Source organism: Somniosus microcephalus, chromosome 6 (genome assembly GCF_052327205.1).
Source record: "Somniosus microcephalus isolate GS21.2 chromosome 6, FLI_Smic_1.0, whole genome shotgun sequence".
Lineage (NCBI taxonomy): Eukaryota > Metazoa > Chordata > Chondrichthyes > Squaliformes > Somniosidae > Somniosus > Somniosus microcephalus.
The window spans coordinates 204,501,858-204,527,198 of record NC_140992.1 but is presented as its reverse complement, the minus strand read 5'-3'; the positions used below and the strand labels follow the sequence as shown (position 1 = coordinate 204,527,198).

At 42.6% G+C, this 25,341-nt stretch overlaps 1 protein-coding gene across 3 annotated transcripts in view; it reads right to left on the bottom strand.

Moving 5' to 3' along the window:
- Window positions 1-25,341, bottom strand: part of fhod1 (formin homology 2 domain containing 1) — a 510,535-nt gene that overhangs the window by 208,252 nt on the left and 276,942 nt on the right. For all 3 annotated transcript variants that reach the window (XM_085991267.1, XM_085991268.1, XM_085991269.1), the window contains exons 6-8: window positions 24,084-24,178; window positions 18,063-18,174; window positions 13,376-13,470 (exon numbers count right to left, since the gene is read on the bottom strand). In XM_085991267.1, the coding sequence (XP_085847393.1) occupies window positions 13,376-13,470; window positions 18,063-18,174; window positions 24,084-24,178 (302 nt within the window). The remainder of the gene's footprint in view (window positions 1-13,375; window positions 13,471-18,062; window positions 18,175-24,083; window positions 24,179-25,341) is intronic.

The window sequence follows — 25,341 nt, the reverse complement described above, 5'->3', positions numbered from 1 at the left end:
AAAATAGACACCAAGTCAAGGAAATAGCTATTAGGAAGAGTGAACAAACGCTTGGTCAAAGAGGTGGATTTTAAGGAGGCTCTTAAAGGAAGAGAGTGAAGTGGCGAGCAGATGGGTTTAGGGAGGGAATTCCAAACCATGGGGCCTAGGTGGCTGAAGGCCCAGCTGCAAATGATGAGGCAAAGGGAGGAGTGTTATGCTCAAAAGTCAGAAGAAGAGAGTTCAGTTAGTGAGGGGTTGTAGCACTGGAGGAGGTTACACATAGAGAAGGTGAGCTCTTGGAGGGATTTAAATACAAGATGAGAATTTTAAATTTGGGGTGTTGGGGCACCAGGGGCCAACGTAGGTCACTGAGGACAGGGGTGATGCATCAGCAGGACTTGGTGTGGGATATGATACAGTCGAGCAGTAGAGTTTTGGATGAGCTGAATTTTACAGAGGGTGGAGGATGGGAGGCCACCCAGGAGAGCTAAAGATGAGAAAGGCACAGATTTCAGTGGGAGAGGAGCTGAGATAGGGGCAGAGGTAGGCAATGTTAGAGAGATGGAAGTAGGCAGCCTTTGTGATGGAGAAGATATGGGGTGGGGGTTCAGTCAGGATCACATAGGATACCAAGGATGCAAAGTCTAATTCAGCCGGAGACAGCGGCCTGGGGTGGGAATGGAGTTGGTGGCAGTGGAGGTTGTGGTTCAGCCTTCCCAATTTTTAGCTGTAGAAAACTGTAGCTCATCCAGCACTGAATGTTGGACAAGTGGTCTGACAACACAAAGGCAATGGAGGGGTTGAGAGAGGTGATGCCAGGTGTCATCAGTGTGCATGTGGAACGTGACCCCATGTCTGTGGATGAGGTTACCAAGGGGCAGCATGTAGAGGAGGAAGAGGAGGAGGCAAAGGGTAGATCCTTGGGGGACTCCCGAGGTGACGGTGCAAGGGTGGGAAGAGAAGCCATTGCTGCAGATGTTCTGGCTGTGATCAAAGAGGGAAGAGGGAACCAAGGGAGGGAACATGGCCCTTGAGCCTGCTCTGCCATTCAATAAAATCATGGTTCAACTCCACCTTCCCACGCTATCCCCATATCCTTTCATTCCCTTAGTATACAAAAATCTATCGATCTCCGTCTGAATATACTCAACGGCTGAGCCTCCACAGCCCTCTGGGGTAGAGAATTCCAAAGATTCATCACCCTCCGAGTGAAGAAATTCTCCTTATCTCCGTCCTAAATGGCCGACCCCTTATTCTGAGACTGTGACCCCCTAGTTCTAGACTTCCTAGCCAGGGGAAACATCCTCCCAGCATCTACCCTGTCAAGTGGAAGTCCCACTGAGCTAGACAATAGTGAAGAGGCATTGGAGGAGGTAAGTGTGATCAAACTCGCCAAAAGCTGCAGAGGTCAAAAAGGGTGAGGAGGGATAATGCACCAAGGCCATATTCACAGAGGATGTCATTTGTGACTTTTATTAAAAGGTATTTCGGTGCTGTAGAAACTTGATTGGAGAGATTCAAACAGGAAGTTGCAGGAGAGGTGGACATAGATCTGGGAGGTGACAATACATTCAAGGACTGTGGAAAGGGAGGTTGGAGATGGGCGCTAGCTTGCAAGAACAGAATATTTTGAGGAGGGGGTGATGATGATGGTTTTGAAAGTGAGCGAGACAATTACCTAAGAAGAGGGAGCCAATTACAATATCAGTTAGCATGGGGGTGGCAGGAAGATCACGTGTTGAAATCTTATAGTGGGCCTTGAACTCACAACCTTCTGAGTCAGAGGTGAGGGCTGCTACCAACTGAGACGAGCTGACACCGTGACTGAACCAATGCCAAGAGAAAATTTAAATTCACTCAATAGCAACTTAGGTTTTATGTAACAATGAAACATGAAAGGCGTCTACGGTTCTTTACGATAACATTGCAACAAATGCCGCAATACAGTATTATGAGAGTGAATTCCAACTGCTTTTGTAATTAATAAACCCATAAAATTTGTCATCACATGAATATAACTGTAAATTAGATGCTTGTAATAATGCAAAAATTGTGTGTGAATTCCATGCCTCTTGTTTTGCACCGTGTTGTCGCATATATTTGGTTACATATCAGATTGAAAAGTGGACACCCCCTCAGACATTCTCTGTGGATTCAATGGTTTAGACTCCAATTGAAAGGCCAGCAAGATTTATACAAAAAGTCAAACAGTGTTTAATTTACACTTCCCAGCAGACTGCCGAAAGTCTCTTACTGTAGCCTAGCTTAAATATTTACAGGAGTTATACACTGTTTAAAATAATCTCCAGTTTAACAGGCCAATCTTTTATTAATTATACTACTGCCTAGTCTTCCTGATTTTCAGTGAGCACAAAAAAAACCTGGTTTTATGACAGCACCAGTAATGCAACGTTGTACACCTTTGGGTCTACATCAGGCTCATCTGTAGTACCTTATCACATGGATCATTTGCAGACTTCCGCAGTCTCCACTGGATGAAGAACACCACGACCAAAAACACCAGCCAGCACCAATAAGCAGTTGAAGTAAGCGTGACCAATAAATCAAAACTACTTGGTATACATATTAAAGATCTTAAAAGCAGTCAGCAGGTGAACAAGCTCTGGTGATATTGAAAGCTACTTAAGCACCTTATAAGTTTGGATGTCATCAGCACTGCCTTGGAGTTCACTGCCTAGGTACAATCAGGCTAACTTCTTTGAGGCCATTAATAGCATGTGTGAACTTCAATGGTAAGATTACAAAGCCCCAATCATCACTTCGTTTAAAGAACACCGAATTAACAATAGAAAACATAGTATGAAGTATCCTGTGGCTAAACTAAAATAAATCAGTTAGTCATCTAGAACATGCAATGATTTTGTAGTTTTATTCCACACTCTGATTCAACAACTCAGCATAAACATGCATATAGACACTATACAGACCTCAAAACAAAGAATAAATACAGAAAAACTTAAGTGGGTTGGAATACTTCAACAAAGTGTCAGCTCAGCTGCTCTGGTCGACTCAAAAGCCAGGCCACCCACTTCTAGTCCATTCATCATCTTCAGCAGCAGTTTTGTTTGACTGAATTATGATCGCTGATGGCCAAACCATATTAATACGATATGTAAAAGATGTTGTCTGCTCAACCTATAGGTTTTATGTCCTTAATATTATGATTTAATTAACCAAGTGTTTTGGGATTCATTTTCTGGTAAAAGTCTCCAATTTCATTGTGCATTTGCAGTTAGCACGGTTTAATTCATCACCTCAAGGACACCAACGTTCTCTACTCAAAACTATCAAGTATATAAAGGAGTCATAAAAATCTAAAGAAATACTTTTCAGCACATAAGTATTCATTTACTGAATCGACAAAGGAAATCATTGTGATATGAACATACAAAATTGATGGGCAGGAAAAGACCAGCTGGTCCATCAAGTCTGCTGAACACTCTTGATGGCTGGAACATCATGACTAGACACTTCCTTCCACCACCCCACCCCCTCCCCCCGCCAGCCATGTAATCTCCTCGAAGAGCCAAAAAGAGAGAAAAAAACCAGGGCTAATAAGGGAAAAAGTACTCTGGAAAGTTCCTCTCTAACTCCCTCAGGCGATCAAATCCAATGCAGATCACATGGACCAAGTGTTATTTATAGACTCTTACCTTCTATGAGATGCGATATTCCATACTATGTAAAGTTTTTCTTTTTATTAAATACTTTGTTTACCTGCCTTACTTTGCGAATGGTTTTAAATGTACTTTGCAAACTATATTAATAAAGGCCATGTTACTTTGCCTTTCCGGGCAAGGGCATCCTAGGCTAAGTCATATTATAATAATGACGTCATTGGAGCCACTCCAGGTGCAGCAGGTGGAGAATTGGGTCAGTAGCAGTTGAAATGTTCTTGATTACAAGTGTATGGTTGAAATTAGTGGTGCTCAGAGTTAAACCGGGGTGCCCAGTGTATGAACACAGAAACATCAGTCTTGTGAGGCACACCATCAAAGTGCTGCTAAAATCATACAAGAAAGAATAACAAAGTGATTGGATTTGGAATGAAGTATGACATTTTGGTTTTAGAAACAGGAAAGGAACATGCAAAGGAATATTTGGCTTGAGAATGATTTGCAAGCAGGCTAGAGAAATGGAGAAAGAAATGTATCTCAAGTTCATAGATTATGAGAAAGCATTTGATGGGGTGAAGTACAAATGATTAATAAATGTCCTGTAAAGAACTGGAATTGATGGGAAAGATGTGAGACTTTTCTTTCTTGGGAACAAGCGATAGAAATAAGTGTTGATAGTGAATTAACAAAAGTCAGGAGACAAATGAGCTAAGGAAGTGTTACATCAGCCAATCTTTTAACATATACAGTACTCGGATTTATTAGAAAAGACAGTCTTATAAGTTCAAAATTAGTGGAACATTTATAATCAATAAAAGGTATAGCAATTGCACCATACTGATTGGGATACAAACAGAAACCACAAGAGTTTGAGAAGGTGAATCAGAGAAGTTTCAAATATGGATGGAAAATAAATGCTAAGAGGACAAAATCAATGATAATCAAAGAAATAAAATCTTCCAAAATTCACGCAAAAATGAACACTAGAAATGGAGCACGCCAATAACATTATTGATTAGTTAATAACACTGGATGGTCAAAGCAATGAAGAAGTTAAATGGAGGACAGCATTGCCAAAAGAAAGTGTTTAGCAATGTAAAGGAGTTTCTGTGCAATTGTGAATTCAAGCTGCAGATAATAAGTAAAATGCTTAAGTGCTCCGTCTGTAGCCAACAGCATTGTAGGGATGTACAAGCTCGATCTTGAATGCTGAAATAAGATGATGACTGGAGGTATTTGAGTTCCAGTGCTACTGACGCATGCTAATAATTAGTTGGACAAGAAGAATGGCTAACGAGGGAGTCCTCAAACTAGCATAAGGAAAGAGAAAAGTGATGAGGTGGACTATGATGAGAAAAAGTGAAACAAGTAAGGTAGTTGTAAAAGTTGATAATATATCAAGAGGCAGGTAAAGAAGAATATGGCTAGATGACGTGATGGAATGGGCAGGACTAACACCAGCAGCTGCTACAATCTACCTATGCAGAGACAGGAACGTATGGGGTGCAGAGATCAATCTTTTGCGAGGAAGAGGCACATTTCACCTTGCCACACGTACATAGACCCACTTACCTCCACAAATTTACCAACTAAACAGGGGGGATTTGAATGTGCACTTTAATGTGTTGGAATCTACTGATTTCTGGTGTGCTGTACTGGTTCCAGCTGTTATCCTGGACCTGACCATATGCTATTAGAGTTTCAGACTAATTACTAGGTTGTGGAAATCTTGAATTTAGCAGTTCAATTTGGCTGCTTCATACCAGGATTTTCTTGCTAAATTTGTGCTTTAGCATAAACTTTACACTGTTACAAGAGCATCAACTTTTTGTATATATTATTTATATGGATTTTTATGTTTTGTGTAATGGACTATACCTAAACTGAAGGATTGCTACTTAGTCAACTAGAGGTGGCCAGTACTGCTTGCTCCTACTGTAGAATCTTTTACTGTAATAGTCATAGCTTTATATCCCTATCACTGTTTCAAACTAAGATTTTAAAAATACATTGCATTTGTACAATATTAATTTATTATGTTAAATGGCTTTTGAAATATGCAGTAAGTGTGCTCCTGTGCAATTAATACATTAAAGGCTTTTCACAGCTAACCCTCACTACTGAAAGGGCATTCACGTAAATAAGAGACCAATGACGAGGGTCACTGAAAATATAATAGTTCACAGAGTAAATGTAATGAGAGGTTCTTAACTATTTCTTTTGACAGCAAAGAGGCCAGATAAAAGGATTCCAAGAAGTCTCTAACAGAAATGACTCAAAAATGTAACATCTTTTAATCTAAAAATCAATACACTGAAACTGGAATCAATCACTTCTGAAATGTCCTGTAGGAACAGTCAATGCTATAAAACAGGCAACATTACAGAATAAAATGCATCTTGGGAATTAAGATGAAAGATTTGATTTACAATGACTTACATTCTTACGATGGACTGGAAAGTATCAAGTAACAAGAATTCAGGATCAGAAGCTGGCCAGGGAGTAGGAAGCAGCAGGTACAGGCTATGGGATGTGATTTGGCAGGGGAGCTGGGGGGAAGAGAGTCCTTGATGGACTGCCCAGGCATCCGTGCTCAGACCCCTCCTGTTCCTAATCTACGTCAGTGACTCGGACTCAGAAACTCAGTGAAACTTTGTCAAATTTGCAGACAGCACTAAGCCTGATGGGGGAGGGGAATAGAGAGCGGAGGAAGCAATCAAGTTTGATAAGGCACCCAAGGATCCACAAAAGGTACTGGATAAAATCCGTAAATGGGAGAAGCAGTAGCAGATGTAATTCTACACAGTTAAGTGCAAGGTACGTCGCACAGGAAGAAAAATAGGCAGCACACATACTCAATGAATGGTGTCAAACTAGCTAGAGTGAAGTTGCAAAAGATTTCGGGGAACTTTAAGGCTCGGCATTTAACACGTCCAGTCATTTTGGAGCAGCAAACAAAGCAAATCGAATCATACTGCAAAATCAGCAGAGTATAAGCTGGAGAATATCATGTTAAGGGCTGTAGAGTTCTCTGCTCACACCTGACCAATGCATCCAGCTTTTACCGCAGAAACACAAGGAAACCATTCACAACCTGAAGGCAGTATAGAGAAGAGCCACAAGGCTGATCTCTAGTGTAAGAGGATTGAATTATGAGCAAAGATGGCAAAACTTTGAAAGGAGGTGACCGAAAGGGGACTCTATAAATGCATACAAGATAATAAATGATATGGAATAAGTAAACCCCCTGAGCACTACCTCAAGGTATACATACCATTAAAGTAGGGCATGGAGACAGAGATTCAAACTGGAGAAATTAGGACTGATGTCAGGAGATTCCTATTCATCGAAAGAGTGATTAACACTTGGAGTGGCCTTTCAGAGGCTAAAATACTTTGTGGAGTCACAATAAACGATTGGATGGTGGCTCCGTTTTTCCAGAAGCATGAGCTAAGGTGGTGCATTAGCTTCTTGGTCCATTATTTATCATGTGCAATCTGAAAACAATATTGAACTGTGACAGACATCTGGTTGGAACCAGCAGTAGCGTGCACTTGGGTAGAACCTTGGCCATAACAGTTGGATAACTAGCAGCAGTCTCCAAGTATTATGTTTCGGGGGAAAAAACATCAGGTTTTCTGTTGAACATTTGGATGTATTGAGTGATACTGAGATAGGTTTTGCAGAATAAATGAGGATCCCGTTGTATTAGCATGATATTGCCAGTATTACATGTAGGAAAAATAAGTCAAACAGCTTGCGCTTTCTTCAGGGGGATAAGCAACCAGAATCTTAGCAAATTTGGCCAAATGATGCAGAAAGAAACAAATTTTACATCTGGGTCAAGAGTTGGCAAAAGTGTATCCACGTGAACATTCCAAGGGGTCTGTGTTGGGACTGGTTTTATTTACTATGTACAAAAATGACTTGTATTTAGAGCTTGAGTGAACAATATTGAAAGTGAATAATTGCGACCCCGCTGCAGGCTCCAGCCTGCTGTGTACAATGATTTTACGTTAAGAGGGCTTGTTAAGCCCGCCCAGCGTGTTTGCCGGCCAATTGAAGGAAGCGGGTCTGATGACATCATTTGATTACGCGTCACCAGCTGGTTTCCTTAAAGGGACCGTGCACAAATTTATTTTGACAATTGTGCTGTGAGTGTTCTACAGCATTGAGGTGCTGCAAACACTGACAAGCACTGCACAAAGGTGCACGGCTGCACCCAGTCTCTGCCATGACTCCATCCAAATGCAGGCAGGGAGGCTCGCTTCCCTTCCAATGGGCGGAAGAGACCTCCCCAGGAGACCAACGCAGCCTGGTTGCACATTGCACAGGAGGACACAAGCAGGGATGTTGTCAGAAGAAGCAGGCTGCAGTGGCGCAAACTTTTCAATGATCTCAGTAGATCACGAAATGTTACTGCAAAGCCACACTCAACCTCACCCTGCTGTGCCATTCATCGCATCCCCATCACTCTGCCTTCCATACCATACTCCTGCACATCCTTACTCACACCAACTTACCTTGCACCTCCACCCATCCCTCTCTATCTACATTATCACTTCCCCATCTCACTAGCCACCCTTCACACTCAGCCTCATCCTAGTCCAATCATACCAACTAACAACACACAAGGGTAGGCACTTGGGTGTTTTATGCAATGTTCATGTAACGTTTCTGTGGTGTCAAACATTGAATCCTTTATTTTCAACACTTTGCGTTCTTGGACAGATATGTGTGCACCTTTGGAAGTGGCTTAGTGAGTTGCAGTGCATGGTGAGACATAATGATACCACCCGCAATGGTGATGAGTGTGAAAGGAATGGCTTGGGCATTGCAGGGATGCTTTATGGTGTTGGTGGTGCCAACCTGGCGCATCATGTAGCAGCCAGGGTGTATAGCGTCAAGTGAAGTAAATCTGACCATGGTGAGGCCATCCCTGGCGTCCCGGGCTGCAATGCGGTTGGGTGCTGATGCCCTGTGTCTTGTGCAGCTTTAGTTGATTGCGGAGAAGGTTGGTGTTGTTGTTGGTGCTGCTGGTGTGCCTGGTGGTGCTGGTGTTGGGGCTGATCATGGTGGGATTCTGCGGACCAAGGTGAGATAGTTTCAAGGGCACCAATGCTGATGTAATAGATGGCAGGTGAACTTGAGATGACAGAAGCAATCTGTCAATGAGGTGACACTGGATACAGAGTTTACTCCAAACACTTGCAACCTGCATAAAGCTCAATCTGTCTTTCAAATGCTTCTGAGCTTGGAAAGTGAACAGCTGTGAGATGGGAGCTTTTATAGCACATTTGCAGCTGTCAAGTAATGAGCTAATTCTATGGTCATACAACTCCTGACCTCTTTACCTGACTTGATCCCCGAGCAGCGTGGACCCTGTGGGTAACCTTGTAAAATGTAAAGGCGAGCTCACTCAAAATACTTCTTAATGGGCTGTTAACAAGGTCATAATGACCTGAATTGCCTCCCCCGCCGCTGCGTATTGGGTCTGTTCAGCGTTGACAGACCCGACATCTGGGAAAGGCACGTGGCGGCGGGTTGACCACAGGGTCCCGACCTGCGGTCAAAAAAAAAAAATTCCCACCCGACCCACCACCAAACGCGCCCGCTGACCCCCCCCCCCGAAAAATTCCCCCATAGACTCCATGAAGAGGATTATTTAAATGAATGCAGGCATCTGCATGAAGTCTTGGAGTTAGTAGTTTGGTGAGCATTGGACTAGTCACAGCCCAATCTAGCTGCTCCATTACTGCAGATTTTGAACATGTTCTTCAAGTTAGTCATTTTATTTCTGTTCATTAAAAATTATATAATCCCCTGAGTCATTTAAATTATACAACATTTAGGTTTTTAAACGTTATGTTGTTTGTTGCAAAAACAAAGCATAAATTATTTAAAAGCCGGGAATGATCAGACTTGCACTGCGGCCAATATGAGTCATGTTTCCTACATGAACATTTTGTGCCTAGTTCTATTCAATGCTATAATTTCTAGAAAATGCTTTAAAAAATGTCACAACCCAAAACATACCTTGTGTAATTCGAGACCCTGAGCCTTTGTAAATTTAATTTTACTGATCTCTGACAATATTATTCATGAGCTGAGAGTCAATCTAATAATTGTCTAGTAATATTCTTGTGCAACAGGACTTCAATTCACAAGTTTGACATTTTCCAGTGGTCTTTTAATGAGGGGAAACTTACCAGTTTTGTGACAAAACTGTTATAATTGTGCTTAAAAAGTCATTTGTTTTCCCAATGGCCCTGTGAGTTTGTCCAGTGAGTAGTTGAGCCACACAGACTAGAAAGGCCTAAGCTGCAATCCTCGTCTGTGCCAAGTTAGAAAGAAAGACTTGCATTTATATAGCGCCTTTCACAACCACCGGACGTCTCAAAGCATTTTACAGTCAATGAAGTACTTTTGAAATGTAGTCACTGTTGTAATGTGGGAAACGCAGCAGCCAATTCTGTGCACAGCAAGCTCCCACAAACAGCAATGTGATAATGACCAGATAATCTGTTTTTTTTGTAATGTTGGTTGAGAGATAAATATTGGCCAGAACACCGGGGGTATCTCCCCTGCTCTTCTTCAAAATAGTGCCGTGGGATCTTTTACGTCCACCTGAGAAAGCAGACAGGGCCTCGGTTTAACGTCTCATCCGAAAGACAGTGCAGCACTCCCTCAGTACTGCACTGGAGTGTCAGCCTTTATGTGCTCAAGTCCCTAGAGTGGGACTTGAACTCACAACCTTCGGACTCCGAGGCGAGTGGGCTGCCCACTGAGCCACAGTTGGCACGTTAGCAATGCTACAACTGGTCTCGGTGTCCCCTGAGTTAGAAAGGAGGAAAATAAAATCAGCCAACTTTGCTGGAAGTGCATGCGTGAGGAGGTGGGGTGAAGCCAGAATCAGACTCCAATTTTATGCTCTCTGCAGTTGAATAGCTTCCCAACACTCACAGTGAAGTCTTGCACATGAATAATAATAGCTACTCTGGCACAGTAACAGAGGGTCCGCTGGCATCAGTAAAAACATCAAGGAGATATTTCACAACTTTCAAGAAAAATATATTCCACTGAGGAAAAAGGGGCGTAAAAGAAAAGACAGCCATCCGTGGCTAAGTAAAGTAATAAAGGATAGTATCCGACTGAAAACAAGGACATATAAAGTAGCCAAATCTAGTGGGAGGATAGAAGATTGGGAAGCATTTAAAAGCCAGCAAAGAATAACTAAAAGATTAATTAAGAAAGGGAAGATAGATTATGAAAGTAAACTAGCAAAAAATAGAAAAACAGATAGCAAGAGTTTCTACAGTTATATAAAAAGAAAAAGGGTGGCTAAAGTGAATGTTGGTCCCTTAGAGGACGAGACTGGGAAATTAGTGGTGGGGAACATGGAGATGGCAAAAACGCTGAACAAATATTTTGTATCAGTCTTTACAGTAGAGGACACTAAAAATATCCCAACACTGGACAAACAGGGGGCTATGGGGGGGGAGGAGCTAAACACGATTAAAATCACTAAGGAGGTGGTACTCGGTAAGATAATGGGACTAAAGGCGGATAAAGCCCCTGGACCTGATGGCTTACATCCTAGGGTCGTGAGAGAAGTAGCGGTAGGGATTGTGGATGCATTGGTGGTAATTTTCCAAAACTCCCTGGATTCAGGAAAGGTCCCAGCAGATTGGAAAACTGCTAATGTAACGCCCTTATTTAAAAAGGGAGGTAGACAAAAGGCTGGAAACTATAGACCAGTTAGCCTAACATCTGTGGTTGGTAAAATGTTGGAGTCCATTATTAAGGAAGCAGTAACAGGACATTTGGATAAGCATAATTTAATCGGACAGAGTCAGCATGGTTTTATGAAGGGGAAGTCATGTTTGACAAATTTGCTCGAATTCTTTGAGGACGGAACAAACAGGGCAGATAAAGGGGAACCAGTGGATGTGGTGTATTTGGACTTCCAAAAGGCATTTGACAAGGTGCCACACAAAAGATTATTGCACAAGATAAAAAATCACGGGATTGGGGGTAATATACTGGCATGGGTGGAAGATTGGCTATCTAAATTGGCATGGGTGGAAGATTGGCTATCTAACAGAAAACAGAGAGTTGGGATAAATGGTTCATTCTCGGGTTGGCAATCAGTAACTAGTGGTGTTCCGCAGGGGTCAGTGCTGGGACCCCAACTCTTTACAATCTATATTAATGATTTGAAGGAAGGGACCAAGTGCAACATATCCAAGTTTGCCGACGATACAAAGATGGGAGGGAAAGCAGTGAGTGAGGAGGACATAAAAAACCTGCAAAAGGACATAGACAGGCTAAGTGAGTGGGCAGAAATTTGGCAGATGGAATATAATGTTGGAAAGTGTGAGGTTATGCACTTTGGCAGAAAAAATCAAAGAGCAAGTTATTATCTAAATGGAGAGAAACTGCAAAGTGCTACAGTACAAAGGGATCTGGGGGTCCTGGTGCATGAAACACAGAAGGTTAGTATGCAGGTACAGCAGGTGATCAGGAAGGCCAATGGAATCTTGGCTTTTATTGCAAGGGGGATGGAGTATAAAAGCAGGGAAGTCTTGCTTCAGTTATACAGGGTACTGGTAGGGCCACACCTGGAATACTGTGTACAGTTTTGGTTTCCATATTTAAGAAAAGATATACTTGCTCTCGAGGTAGTTCAGAGAAGGTTCACGCGGTTGATTCCGGAGATGAGGGGGTTGACTTATGAGGAAAGGTTGAGTAGGTTGGGCCTCTACTCATTGGAATTCAGAAGAATGGAGGCGATCTTATCGAAACATATAAGATTGTGAGGGGGCTTGATCGGGTGGATGCGGTGAGGATGTTTCCACTGATGGGTGAGACTAGAACTAGGGGGGCATAATCTTAGAATAAGGGGCTGCCCTTTCAAAACTGAGATGAGGAGAAACTTCTTCACTCAGAAGGTAGTAAGTCTATGGAATTTGCTACCTCAGAGAGCTGTGGAAGCTGCGACATTAAATAAATTTAAAATGGAGATAGACAGTTTCCTAGCTGATAAGGGAATTAGGGGTTACGGGGAGCGGGCAGGGAAGTGGACGTGAGTCTAGGTTCGGATCAGCCATGATCCTATTGAATGGCAGAGCAGGCCCGAGGGGCCGTATGGCCTACTACTGCTCCTACTTCTTATGTTCTTATGCCCCCAGCAAGGAGTCAATTCCTTTAGGGAAAGGAATAAAATGGGCACAAAAAAAATAATTGGTCATTACATCTATCAGTCTCTCACCTCCAGTTATATCACCCCAAAAAGCACAATTTTCTAAAGAATTTTCACAGATTGTATTTGCTGTTGTATAGACAGATATGGAGAATTACAACAGTGACTATACTTCAAAACTTATTTCATTGGCTGTAAAGCGCTTTGGGACGTCCTGAGATTATGAAAGGTGTGCTATAAATGCAAGTTCTTTCTTTCTTTAAACATCAAATTTTCTCAGTAAACCTATTGCCGTGAAAATATTGATTTGAAAACTATATTTGTTGCATTTTGATGATTTCTATGTAAAAGGATACTAATTAACAGTTAGAAATAAATTGGATCTCAGAGAACTTGACCTGTAGGCTTGGCGTTCACAACATAGGCGGCTGGAGTAACCAGTGTTGGAGCAGCGCAGCTACAACTTCCAGTCTTTCCCGATGGAGTTTGGATTCATCCAGCAGGACCTCACAGGGTTAAATGAAGTTGCAAAAGAGTCACAAACAACTTTTACCTTGTTAATAAGTGTCATAGTGAAAACAAGCAGCTCGGAATCAGCTCCATTCTTCTCCTCCAGAATTTGAACTAAACTCGTCCATGTCTTTGTGCCTGCAGAAAGAAAGGATTTTTAAATAGTTACATGTCAGAATAAAAAGTTTAAAGAGAAATGTGGCAAGTATGCTTTTTAATTTGATTATATCCAGCATCATAATAAGCTACAACTGCATAGTTAGAAAACATAACTCATTCATGTTACATGTTTGAACTCTTCTACAATCCATCAATTCCCAAGCACAGATTAACACATTAATACAGACCATCATAGAATCATACAGCATGGAAGGAGGCCATTCGGCCCATCGCGCCTGTGCCAACTCTTTGAAAGAGCTATCCAATTAGTCCCACTCCCTTGCTCTTTCCCTATAGCACTGCAAATTTTCCCATTTCAATTATTTATCCAATTCCCATTTGAAAAGTTACTAGTGAATCTGCTTCCCCTTTCAGGCAGTCTATTCCAGAGCATAACAGCTCGCTACATTAAAAAAAAAATCTCCTCTCTGATTCTTTTGCCATCGGTACACAAGCACTGCTTACCACATTGATATGAACCATCAGTACATAAGCACTGCTTACCACATTGATATGAACCATCAGTACATAAGCACTGCTTACCACATTGATATGAACCATCAGTACATAAGCACTGCTTACCACATTGATATGAACCATCAGTACACAAGCATTGCTTACCACATTGATATGAACCATCAGTACACAAACACTGCTTACCACATTGATATGAACCATCAGTACACAAGCATTGCTTACCACATTGATATGAACCATCAGTACACAAGCACTGCTTACCACATTGATATGAACCATCAGTACATAAGCACTGCTTACCACATTGATATGAACCATCAGTACATAAGCACTGCTTACCACATTGATATGAACCATCAGTACATAAGCACTGCTTACCACATTGATATGAACCATCAGTACACAAGCATTGCTTACCACATTGATATGAACCATCAGTACACAAACACTGCTTACCACATTGATATGAACCATCAGTACACAAGCATTGCTTACCACATTGATATGAACCATCAGTACACAAGCACTGCTTACCACATTGATATGAACCATCAGTACATAAGCACTGCTTACCACATTGATATGAACCATCAGTACATAAGCACTGCTTACCACATTGATATGAACCATCAGTACACAAGCACTGCTTACCACATTGATATGAACCATCAGTACATAAGCACTGCTTACCACATTGATATGAACCATCAGTACATAAGCACTGCTTACCACATTGATATGAACCATCAGTACACAAGCACTGCTTACCACATTGATATGAACCATCAGTACATAAGCACTGCTTACCACATTGATATGAACCATCAGTACATAAGCACTGCTTACCACATTGATATGAACCATCAGTACATAAGCACTGCTTACCACATTGATATGAACCATCAGTACATAAGCACTGCTTACCACATTGATATGAACCATCAGTACACAAGCATTGCTTACCACATTGATATGAACCATCAGTACATAAGCACTGCTTACCACATTGATATGAACCATCAGTACACAAACACTGCTTACCACATTGATATGAACCATCAGTACACAAGCACTGCTTACCACATTGATATGAACCATCAGTACACAAACACTGCTTACCACATTGATATGAACCATCAGTACATAAGCACTGCTTACCACATTGATATGAACCATCAGTACATAAGCACTGCTTACCACATTGATATGAACCATCAGTACATAAGCACTGCTTACCACATTGATATGAACCATCAGTACACAAGCACTGCTTACCACACTAATACAGACTAAGTGAATTATTGACCCTGAAAGTCAGGGGGCCGTTCTCAAGACCAGATGTTATCCAGCATTTGATTACTTGTGTTTTTGTAACATTTGGCATACACATGTGATGCAGAACATTATCACAAGTACGTTATTTTATTTAATAGCAGCAGGAATCCAAGTACACACTGAGCACAATTACTGTTAGGGAGACGATGAGAACATGATTGGACAAGATGTGAACAGACTAGGAAGCGTCGAGTCGAGATGCTGCAGGCATCGTGAGTGTGGGGCAGGCTCGATGGACCAACCGGTCTTTTCCTGCCTGTCATTTTTGTATTTTATAAAAATAAACAAATCACCTGGACAGAATGCTGGCTGTCCTCTGCTCCCGGTTTTATCCTTCATTTGATTGCGGTGCTAGCTGGACACCTGCCTGATCCACACCAGGCTTCTGCCTGCTGGACACCAGTAGTTATATCAATCCCATGCTGCTGGCCTTTCATCAGACTCTGTCACCACCAGTTGAGGGAACAGGAGCTGCCATTAAAAAAAATTGATGGCGGACTCGTGCAGAGGGACAGTTGTACCTGACCTTACCCTGTGTCCCTGCAAAGCCAAAACCACTCCACAGAGAGACACAACGGCTGCCAAACCAATAGGATTGCGGAAATGGCCTCAGGTTGCAAGACCACCAGGAGGAGATGGGAGTAACTGTAACCAGTACTGAGCACATTCGTTAAATTTTACAACTGAAGTTTAAAACAATCATTGGTGAACAGTTAACATTGGTAATGGAGCAAACTAGCCCGTCAGCTCTTTACTGACACTAAACATAGGAACAGGAGTAGGCCAGTCAACCAGTCGAGCCTGTTCCGCCATTCAATTAGATCATGGCTCAGCTGCATCTTGACTCCATCTACCCGCCTTGGTTCCATATTCCTTACTAGCCTGGCCAAACAAAAATCCATCAATCTATCAGTAAGTGTTTTCACTGCACTCATATACCAGCCAGCAGAGCTCTGATCATCTATTTAAGTGAACCCACGCAGTGTTCGGTTCCCCACCGCCCCCTCCTGATAGTGGGCCGTATAAGTCAGTGCTGCTGGCTTATACATCACTCGAAGTGTGACCTGCATTATAAAATGCTTAAATACGGAACTCGCGTTGCCAACCTGCACAGATTGTATCTTTTTCAGCAGCGGAATGGGTAAACAAATGGTGTAGTCAACAATAATTAAAGTGAGTCAGAGAGAGATCTGAAGAAAGTGGAACGGAACACGTGTAGAATTAGCATCTGTAGTTGTGACTGGTTCTTACAATTTGTTAACTTTTATCCAAGTTGGCTGTACAAGTTCAATATGGATGATGGGTCACAGATTTTTGAGGCTTATCCAGCTTAATTACCAATACCCAAATTTTTTAAAAATTGGCTACATATTTGTAAACTCCAGCAATTTGAGTTAGATTAGTAACCCAATTCCTCCACTTAGTTTAGGTTCAAAGTGTTGGTTTGGTGGACGTGGGCCATGTTTTCAAATCTGCACAGGAAACACAATGTTTATAACCAACTGCAGGAATGGTATAAATAATGCAGCAGCACACCGAGTTCAAGAAGGAGTCTGTTAAATCACTGATACGGAGTTAGGTACTGTGGAAAGAGGTCACTCCTCATTCCTGCTGCACTACTTTCAAAATGGCAATTCTGGTAAACTTTAAGCAGCAGGATTTCCTTTTAAACCTTGGTCCAACAAAACGGTCAGGGTAACCGGGTTTCCCATCACACCTTATTCGCCTCATTTTCAAAACTGCTGTAATGGCAGATTTAAGACAGTGGAACCCCCAACTACTTTCTGGTGTCATTTTTCTTATCACAATCTGCCTCATCATTTCTTTCTTTCCTCATGTGAGTTTGAGGACTCTCTCATTAGTCATTTTCCTTGTCCAATTAGTTGTCAGCACACATCTGTAGCACCAGAGTTCAGACACTTATGGTCTTCTTGTTACTTCAGCACTAAGGTCCAGTAGTCATCCCTACAATGCTGGTGACCACGCAAGACACTTTAGCATTCTAACTCTTGTCGTCAGTCCGACAATACAGTTGCACACAAACTAATTCATGCTGTTAAACATCACTTTTCCAATCGCTATCCTCTCACAGCAGTTATAATGACCCTTCCTCTGCAAAAGGCATGATGATGGCAACTATTTAAAGTTTGTTTTTACACATGGCCCCTTTGTGTCCGCTGCTCGCTCCCCCTCACCTGTCTCAATCACAGGCCCCAAATCCAGGCTTCTTACCATTGTGCTGTTAGGTGGTCTTATACTGATTAAATTCTGTGTTATATGTGCAGTAATCAATGTTCTGGTTTGTTTTGAACTTTTGCACTTTTTGTGTCAGTTTAAAACTTTAACACGAAGGCACTAAATTCAATTCATTTTTTTTTGCTGCGAGTGGGGACTCAGTACAGGGGAATGCCCAGCTGTATATCTTGTTAGTCACAAAACCCCAGGACCAGGACTGAAGAGCAGAGATTAGCACCACAAATGAACCACACACTTCCACATGTTAATCCCAATTAAAAGATTCATTAAATTTACTTAAAATGCATTCAATCTGAAACTGTCTTTTTAAACATATAGCCAACTGCAAAAGAAAGATGACAGCCACTGTCATTTTTAAGTACATCTGCACCTTTGGCAGCGTATTTACCTACAAGTCAGCATTAGTTTTAATATTGTCTAATGTACATGCCTTTGATGTTATGCCTTGAACATTCACACTGTTTGGTTGTAACTCTCCCTGAACCCATTAGAATAGCACTTACCTCTTTTATCGTCCACAATGTTGACAGCCTGGATCAGAAGAGCCACGTTGTTCTCTGTATATTCCACAAACACTAATAGGAGTTTCAGTGCAGTCTTCACCACCAAACGGTACTGGGATTGAGAAACACAAGAGCAGACTGTGAGCAAATGTCAGATTTGCCAGCTAACAGTAAAGGGAGGGAGGGAAGTATTTCAGGCTGAAAGCTCTGACCGTTCCAGGAGATGTCACTGTAGAGCAGTGAGATTTCAAGTTTGAATGAAGTAACTGTACAGTGTCAGTCATTTTTCTTCAATTAACATGTTCAACTGATGTTACCGTCTCTTATTTTAAAGTTTACACCCATTCTACCAAGTATTGCAAATCATGCAATTATGTACGGCTTCATACAGATTGTTAGTTTAAGTGGAATGTATTTTATTGATTTTTCTATTGTTTTTCTTTCAGAAAAAGCCATCTGTTTAATAACTGGTTAGACCTTCCACAAACAGACACTCATATACTTTACAAATTAAGAAAAGAGATCATCTAATTTCAAAGGTTAACCAACTGAACAATCTACATACAAAGATGTGGTGTCATGATAAATACGTCAAGGGTATATAGCGCAAGTGATGCTTGATCGCTTCTTGGAGGGGGGCTGGTATCTGGTAGTTTGAGGTCCTTTCACGTAGATTTATGCTCCACAACCCTGCCCTCCCAAACCACCACCCAGCTCCAGGGGAGGATGCAGGGAAACGCAGGAGGAGGAAATAAGTCAATAACAACTGACCAGCTGCGTTCCGAGACACAAGGACCGACACCCCAAACAACACGATTACAGTAGGCCGGACCCTTCATCTCCTCGCCTCCTCCCACCTAACTGTACCCCAAGAGCCACGACTGAATAAATTGTCTCAATCCTTCAACTCGAATTACTCTTAGCATCTGCCGGGCCATCCAGTGCCACCCAGTACCCTTCCTCTGGAAGCACCATCCAGTCAAAGTGCGCCGCACACACAAGATAGGTGTTTGGATGTTAACTCTGCGGTGGAACAAACTTGGAGATTAAAATAGAATTGGAATACAAGAAAGTGTTGTGTCATTTTAATAAAGCAACCAGATTATTTTAAATTTAGCGGCGCTTTAAAAAAAAATCATCTCTTTTTAAATTAATCCAATTTAAAAAAATAAACCAGGATACACTTTCCAACAAAGGAAGAAACTTGAGGTAGCCCATCAAATTTGTTGAGATTTCTATAAGTTCGGCACAGTCCAAGATACAAATTTCTGCTGTGTTCCCAGCCCAGCTCTGGTGTACACTGCGGACCTCTGCTGGCAGACTGAATGGACAGCACTTTCCTAACAATGGCATGTTTGTTGATCTAACTCTAAATAACAGCATTGACACATCATTAAAAACAGCATTCTTTGTCGATAGTCACTGGGAAAAAAACTATAAATCAGTCATTTGGAGAAACGTGCTTTATAAAGCTTTTTTGGAAATAATTGGTCTCAAAAATTAATAAATATATTGGCCTGTTCATGAATTTGTTAATATTCATTGCATTTCATTAAATTTGTATCTTCCATCTCACCTACTGATTGTTTGCTTTTCATTATAACAACAACTTGTATTTATATAGTGCATTTAATGTAGTAAAACGTCCCAAGGCGCTGCACAGGAGTATTATACGACAAAAAATTGGACACCGAGCCACTTAAGGATAAATTAGGGCAGGTGACCAAAAACTTGGTCAAAGAGGTAGGCTTTAAGGAGCGTCTTAAAGGAGGAAAGAGAGGTAGCGAGGCGGAGAGGTTTAGGCAGGGAATTCCAGAGCTCAGGGCCTAGGCAACAGAAGGCACGGCCACCACTGATTGAGTTATTATAATCAGGGATGCTCAAGAGGCCAGAATTAGAGGAGCGCAGATATCTCGGGGGGTTGTGGGGCTGAAGGAGATTACAGAGATAGGGAGGGGCGAGGTCATGGAGGGATCTGAATACAAGGATGAGAATTTTGAAATGGATGCGTTGCTTAACCGGGAGCCAATGTAGGTCAGCGAGCACAGGGGTGATGGGCGAATGGGAGTTGGTGCGAGTTAGGACACGGGCAGCTGAGTTTTGGATCACCTCAAGTTTACATAGGGTAGAATGTGCAAGGCCAGCCAGGAGTGCATTGGAATAGTCAAGTCTAGAGGTAACAAAGGCATGGATGAGGGTTTCAGCAGCGGATGAGCTGAGGCAAGGGCGGAGATGGGGCAATGTTACCGAGGTGGAAATTGGTGGTCTTTATTATGCTGCGGATATGTGGTCGTAAGCTCATTTCAGGGTCAAATGTGACACTAAGGTTGCGAACAGTGTGGTTCAGCCTCAGACAGAAAGGGATGGAGTCAGTGGCTAGGGAACGGAGTTTGTGGTGGGGACCGAAAACAATTGCTTCAGTCTTCCCAATATTTAATTGGAGAAAATCTTTGCTCATCCAGAACCGGATGTCGGACAAGCAGTCTCACAATTTAGAGACTGTGCAGGGGTCAAGAGAAGAGGTAGTGAGGTAGAGATGGGTGTTGTCAGCGTACATGTGGAAACTGACGCTGTATTTTCGGATGATGTTGCCAAGGGGCAACCTGTAGATGAGAAATAGGAAGGGGCCAAGGACAGATCTTTGGGGGACACCAGAGGTAATGATGCGAGAGTGGGAAGAGAAGCCATTGTAGGTGATTCTCTGGCTACAATTAGATAGATAAGAATGGAACCAGGCGAGTGTAGTCCCGCCCAGCTGGACGATGGTGGAGAGGCGTTGGAGAAGGATGGAGTGGTCAACCGTGTCAAAGGCTGCAGACAGGTCAAGAAGGACGAGGAGGGATAGTTTACCTTTGTCACAGTCACAACGGATGTCATTTGTGACTTTGATGAGAGCTGTTTCATTGCTGTGGCAAGGATGGAAACCTGATTGGAGGGATTCAAACATGGAATTGAGGGAAAGATGGGCACAGATTTGGGAGGCAACAACACGTTCAAGGACTTTGGAGAGGAAAGGGAGGTTAGAGATGGGGCGGTAGTTTGCAAGGACAGCGGGATCAAGGGTTGGTTTTTTGAGGAGGGGTGATGACGGCAGAATTGAGGGAGAGGGGGATAGTACCTGAGGAGAGAGAACCGTTAACAATATCAGCTAACATGGGAGCCAGAGAAGGAACTTGGGTGGTCAGGAGTTTGGTGGGAATAGGGTCGAGGGAGCAGGAGGTGGGTCTCATGGACAAGATGAGTACAGAGAGGTCATGAGGGGAGATCGGAAAGAAACTGGAGAAAGATGTGAGTTCAGGGCTAGGGCAGGGGGGAACCTTAGAGGAAGTTTGGCCTAGTGGGCTAGGGGAAGGAAGGGAAGTGGCAGAGGCAGCTGAACGGATGGTCTCAACCTTAGAGACAAAGAAGTCCATGAGCTCCTCACACTTGTTGTTGGAGGTGAGAGTGGAGGAGACAGGGGAGAGGGGCTTAACAAGATGGTTAGCAGTGGAGAATAGGAGCTGGGGTTTATCTTTGCAATTCAGAATGATTCTGGAATAGTGAGCAATTTTGGCAGAGGAGAGCAGGACCCGATAATGCTTTATGTGGTCCAGCCAGGTCTGGTGGTGAATGGCTAAACCAGTTGTCTGCCATATCTGTTCAAGTCTGCATCCCTTGGACTTAAGGGAGCGAAGGTGAGGGCCGTACCAGGGGAACGGCCAGGGTGAGAGAGAGTAATTCTTTTAATAGGGACTAGGGCATCAAAGGTGGTGAGGTGTGGTTGAGCAGATTGGTAGCTGCAGAAATGTCATGGTGAATAGAGGGCCAAAGGCTGGACAGTTGGGATTTTATAAGTGCAGTTGTAAGAGAGTTGGGAGAGAGCTTTTTCCAGAGGCAGACACAGAAGGAAGTAAGGTTGGTGGGGGTGTCGGGGCGGCAGTGGGTGGAGAGCGATACAAGGAAATGGTCAGATGGCCTTATCTGCGATTGACACGATGGGAGTAGCACCAACTATAACAAGAAATGCACTATAATTACATGTGGCAACGTCACCACATCACACCTCTATTAAGACTTAGCAGGTGCTCAAAAGTCAGCACCTTGTAAACATCTCTATAAAAAGACACACACGTGCAAGTTAAGATGAAACGGCTGCTTCCTGTTCAGCTGCACGCAGCTACACAACGTAAAAAAAATCTGCCAGTTCTACAGTGTAGCTAGAAATTATAAATGCGAGTCAATGGATTGTTGGGGTTCTGCTAAACTGAAAACAGCTGGCTTTTGATTCACTCCACCTGTCTTCTTCTTCTTAGGCAGTCCCTCGGAACCGAGGATGACTTGATTCCACACTAAAAATGAGTTCTCGGTGACTGATGAGTCCAATGTGGACCTACAGTCTCTGTCACAGGTGGGGCAGACAGTGGTTGCAGTACAGCATTCCCGTCTGTTGCTGTTGGGGTTGTCCATGAGGGTCCTGACGTTCCAGGACCCGAACTTCATTTTAAAGGGTGGAAGATGCCTGTGCGTGAATTCTTTTAACGTGGGGTGGCCGTTGCACAGCAGCTACCACACGGGCTTGACAGAGCAAGGTCTTGGTCCAATGGCAAGGGGATCCAAGACGATTGGAGACCAGGCTCTGCTACATCGGCCTAGACCTGTAGTTTAACCAATACAACATGTTAAAAGTTGCCTGGGGACATGGAGGTTACAAAGGGTTCTTGTTTCCTGAGACACTGTTCTTATTACTTACCTTGACTACACTGGGAAAAAGATACGTCACCTGTTTTCGATATCATTCTTAATTTTTTTTATATAAAGTTGAAGCTAATCAGTGTATAAGTTGTCCCAAATATAAATGAGTCCATCAGTTCAAGAATTAGAATAAACTGGTAGATCGCCAAGGCACTGCTCATGGTAAGTCAGAGAATGTGCTGTCTTATAATGACAGGACCATCAGCCTTGTAGGGCTCACTCTAGTAATTCTACATTTTCCCTGTAGTACGGTGACCAAAGTTGAACACAGTACTTTAGAAGTGGCCTCACCAAAGCTAGATACAACATTAAAATCGCCTCCTTTGACTTGTGTCACACCTTTAACGTACATGCTAAATTTTATTTGTTTTCTTCACTGCTTGACAGTTTTGACAACCTATCCACTAAAACTCCCAGAACCCTTTCCTGCTCAGTTACCTCAAATACGTTACCATTTAATAACGTTTCCACCTTCTCACTTCTTTGACATAATTATATGACTTTACACTTATGGTGGCTTTTATTGCAAGTCAGACAAAATTCAGGAGCGATTTGCAACATAAAATAACCTCACGTGCACTCTCTCCTCAATACCTGTGCAAGCACACTGCCTGTTCGTTCTGTCACTGTGCTTCCTCATCTTTCTTCCTTCAAAACGTCAAAATGCTAAGGAGCCCATCAACCAGTAATGCTTTCTGAAGTACCCAGCGGCTGAAGGTCAAAAGGTACGAGCAAGGATATCTTGTAACCAGAATAAAACTACTAAACCAAAGGCCTTATTCATTCAACAACCTCCACATCCCAGAACAGTAAAATTAGTGAGAGGAAAGAGAGCCCGGATTACCCAATCCCAACTGTAGAGACAAGCACCACAAATTTAAACTGCATATTATTATTTATGCACAAATCCAAGCAATAGTGCTTGGTGAAAACAAGCATGTACCAAGAACATATCAATAGCCCTCAAGGACTCACTCCACATGTGAGCCTGGATTGTCAGCAGGCAATTCTACCATGGAGGGAATCACAGCCAAATCCCATACTCACTCTGCATCGAAACACATGCACATTCCAACAGGGTTCTTTGGAAAGTGATCAGAATTGGGAAGCTGGACTAATTTTTCCCTCTGTGGCCTTGAGAACTGAGTCCAATTGCAATCCCCTACTGCTGCCTGGTGAAGATTAACCCAGCTCAGGCCAAGGATCAAAACTGGACTTTCCATTTTAATTCATATGAAAATAAACATCCTCATCATGCGTCAGTATTCATCTACAGGATAGCTGACTCACCATGCTGCCAGTCAGAGTGTACAGCCACTGGACAGTCTCATTATGGCCAATGACTCCATTCATTCCATCCACAAACAGCATAATCTGGCTCAGAGCTGTAAATGCAATAAAAAAGACCGGTAAGTATGTCCTTTTATTAAAAAAAGGAAAAAGTAGTGTTCTTAAACTTCAATTTTGATTCATTAGGAGATCCTGACATGGTGTTTTTAATGACCTTACTCAAGGTTGGAACTGGTAATAAAGAGAACGCAAAAAGCTGCAGATGATGGAAATCTGATACAAAGACAGAAAGTACTAGAAACACTGAGCAGGTCAGGCAGCGTCTGTGATGAGAACAGAGAAGCTCATGTTTCAAGTGTGAACCCTTCATCACAATAGAGCTAGTAATGTCTGGAGACTCCTCGAAGACAACTGAAAATGCAGATCATGCTGGCTAGTTAGGGAAAAAGTTGGGCCTATCAAGGACCCAAAAGGAAATCTTCATGTAGAGGCAGAGGACATGGCTAAAGTATTAAATGAGTACTTTGCATCTATCTTCACAAAGGAAGTGGATGATGTGAAGGTTACACTAAAAGAGGAGAGGGAAGTTATGGACAGGATATTAATAGATAGAGAAAATGTACTAAAAAGATTAGTATTACTGAAAGTTGGTAAGTCACCTGGTCCGGATGGAATGCATCCTAGGTTGCTGAAAGACGTAAAGGTAGAAATAGGAGAGGCATTGGTCACAATCTTTCAATCCTCATTGGATACAGTAGTAGTGCCGGAGGACTGGAGGGTTGCTAATGTTATACCACTATTCAAGAAAAGGGAGAGGGATAAACCAGGAAACTACAGGCCTAACATTTGTGGTGGGGAAGTTATTGGAAACCATTATCAGGGACAAAATAAATTTTCATTTGGAAAGTGTTGTGCATGTACCTTTAAGAGAATAACTGGTCTCAGACTGCAGTACCGGCAGTGACCACCCCTGTATAAAAGGCGCTAGTGAGCCTCTGTTGTTTCAGTTTCACTATTGACTTCCATCAGTAAAGACTTGTTTTGTTCAACTCCTGCTGTCCGTGTCTCAATCATTCACGGACGTAATACTGGCGACGAGCAGCTACGAACCTACCTACAGTCTGCACCACCTCCTGGGATCCATTCCTACAGCGAAGTGAGCAGAGGTCGAGGCCAGAAAGAAAAGAAAATAAGAGGCAGTAGAAATGGGCGTCAACCGTGGGCATCCGCCCCTGTGTTTGCGGAGTTGAAGATTGCT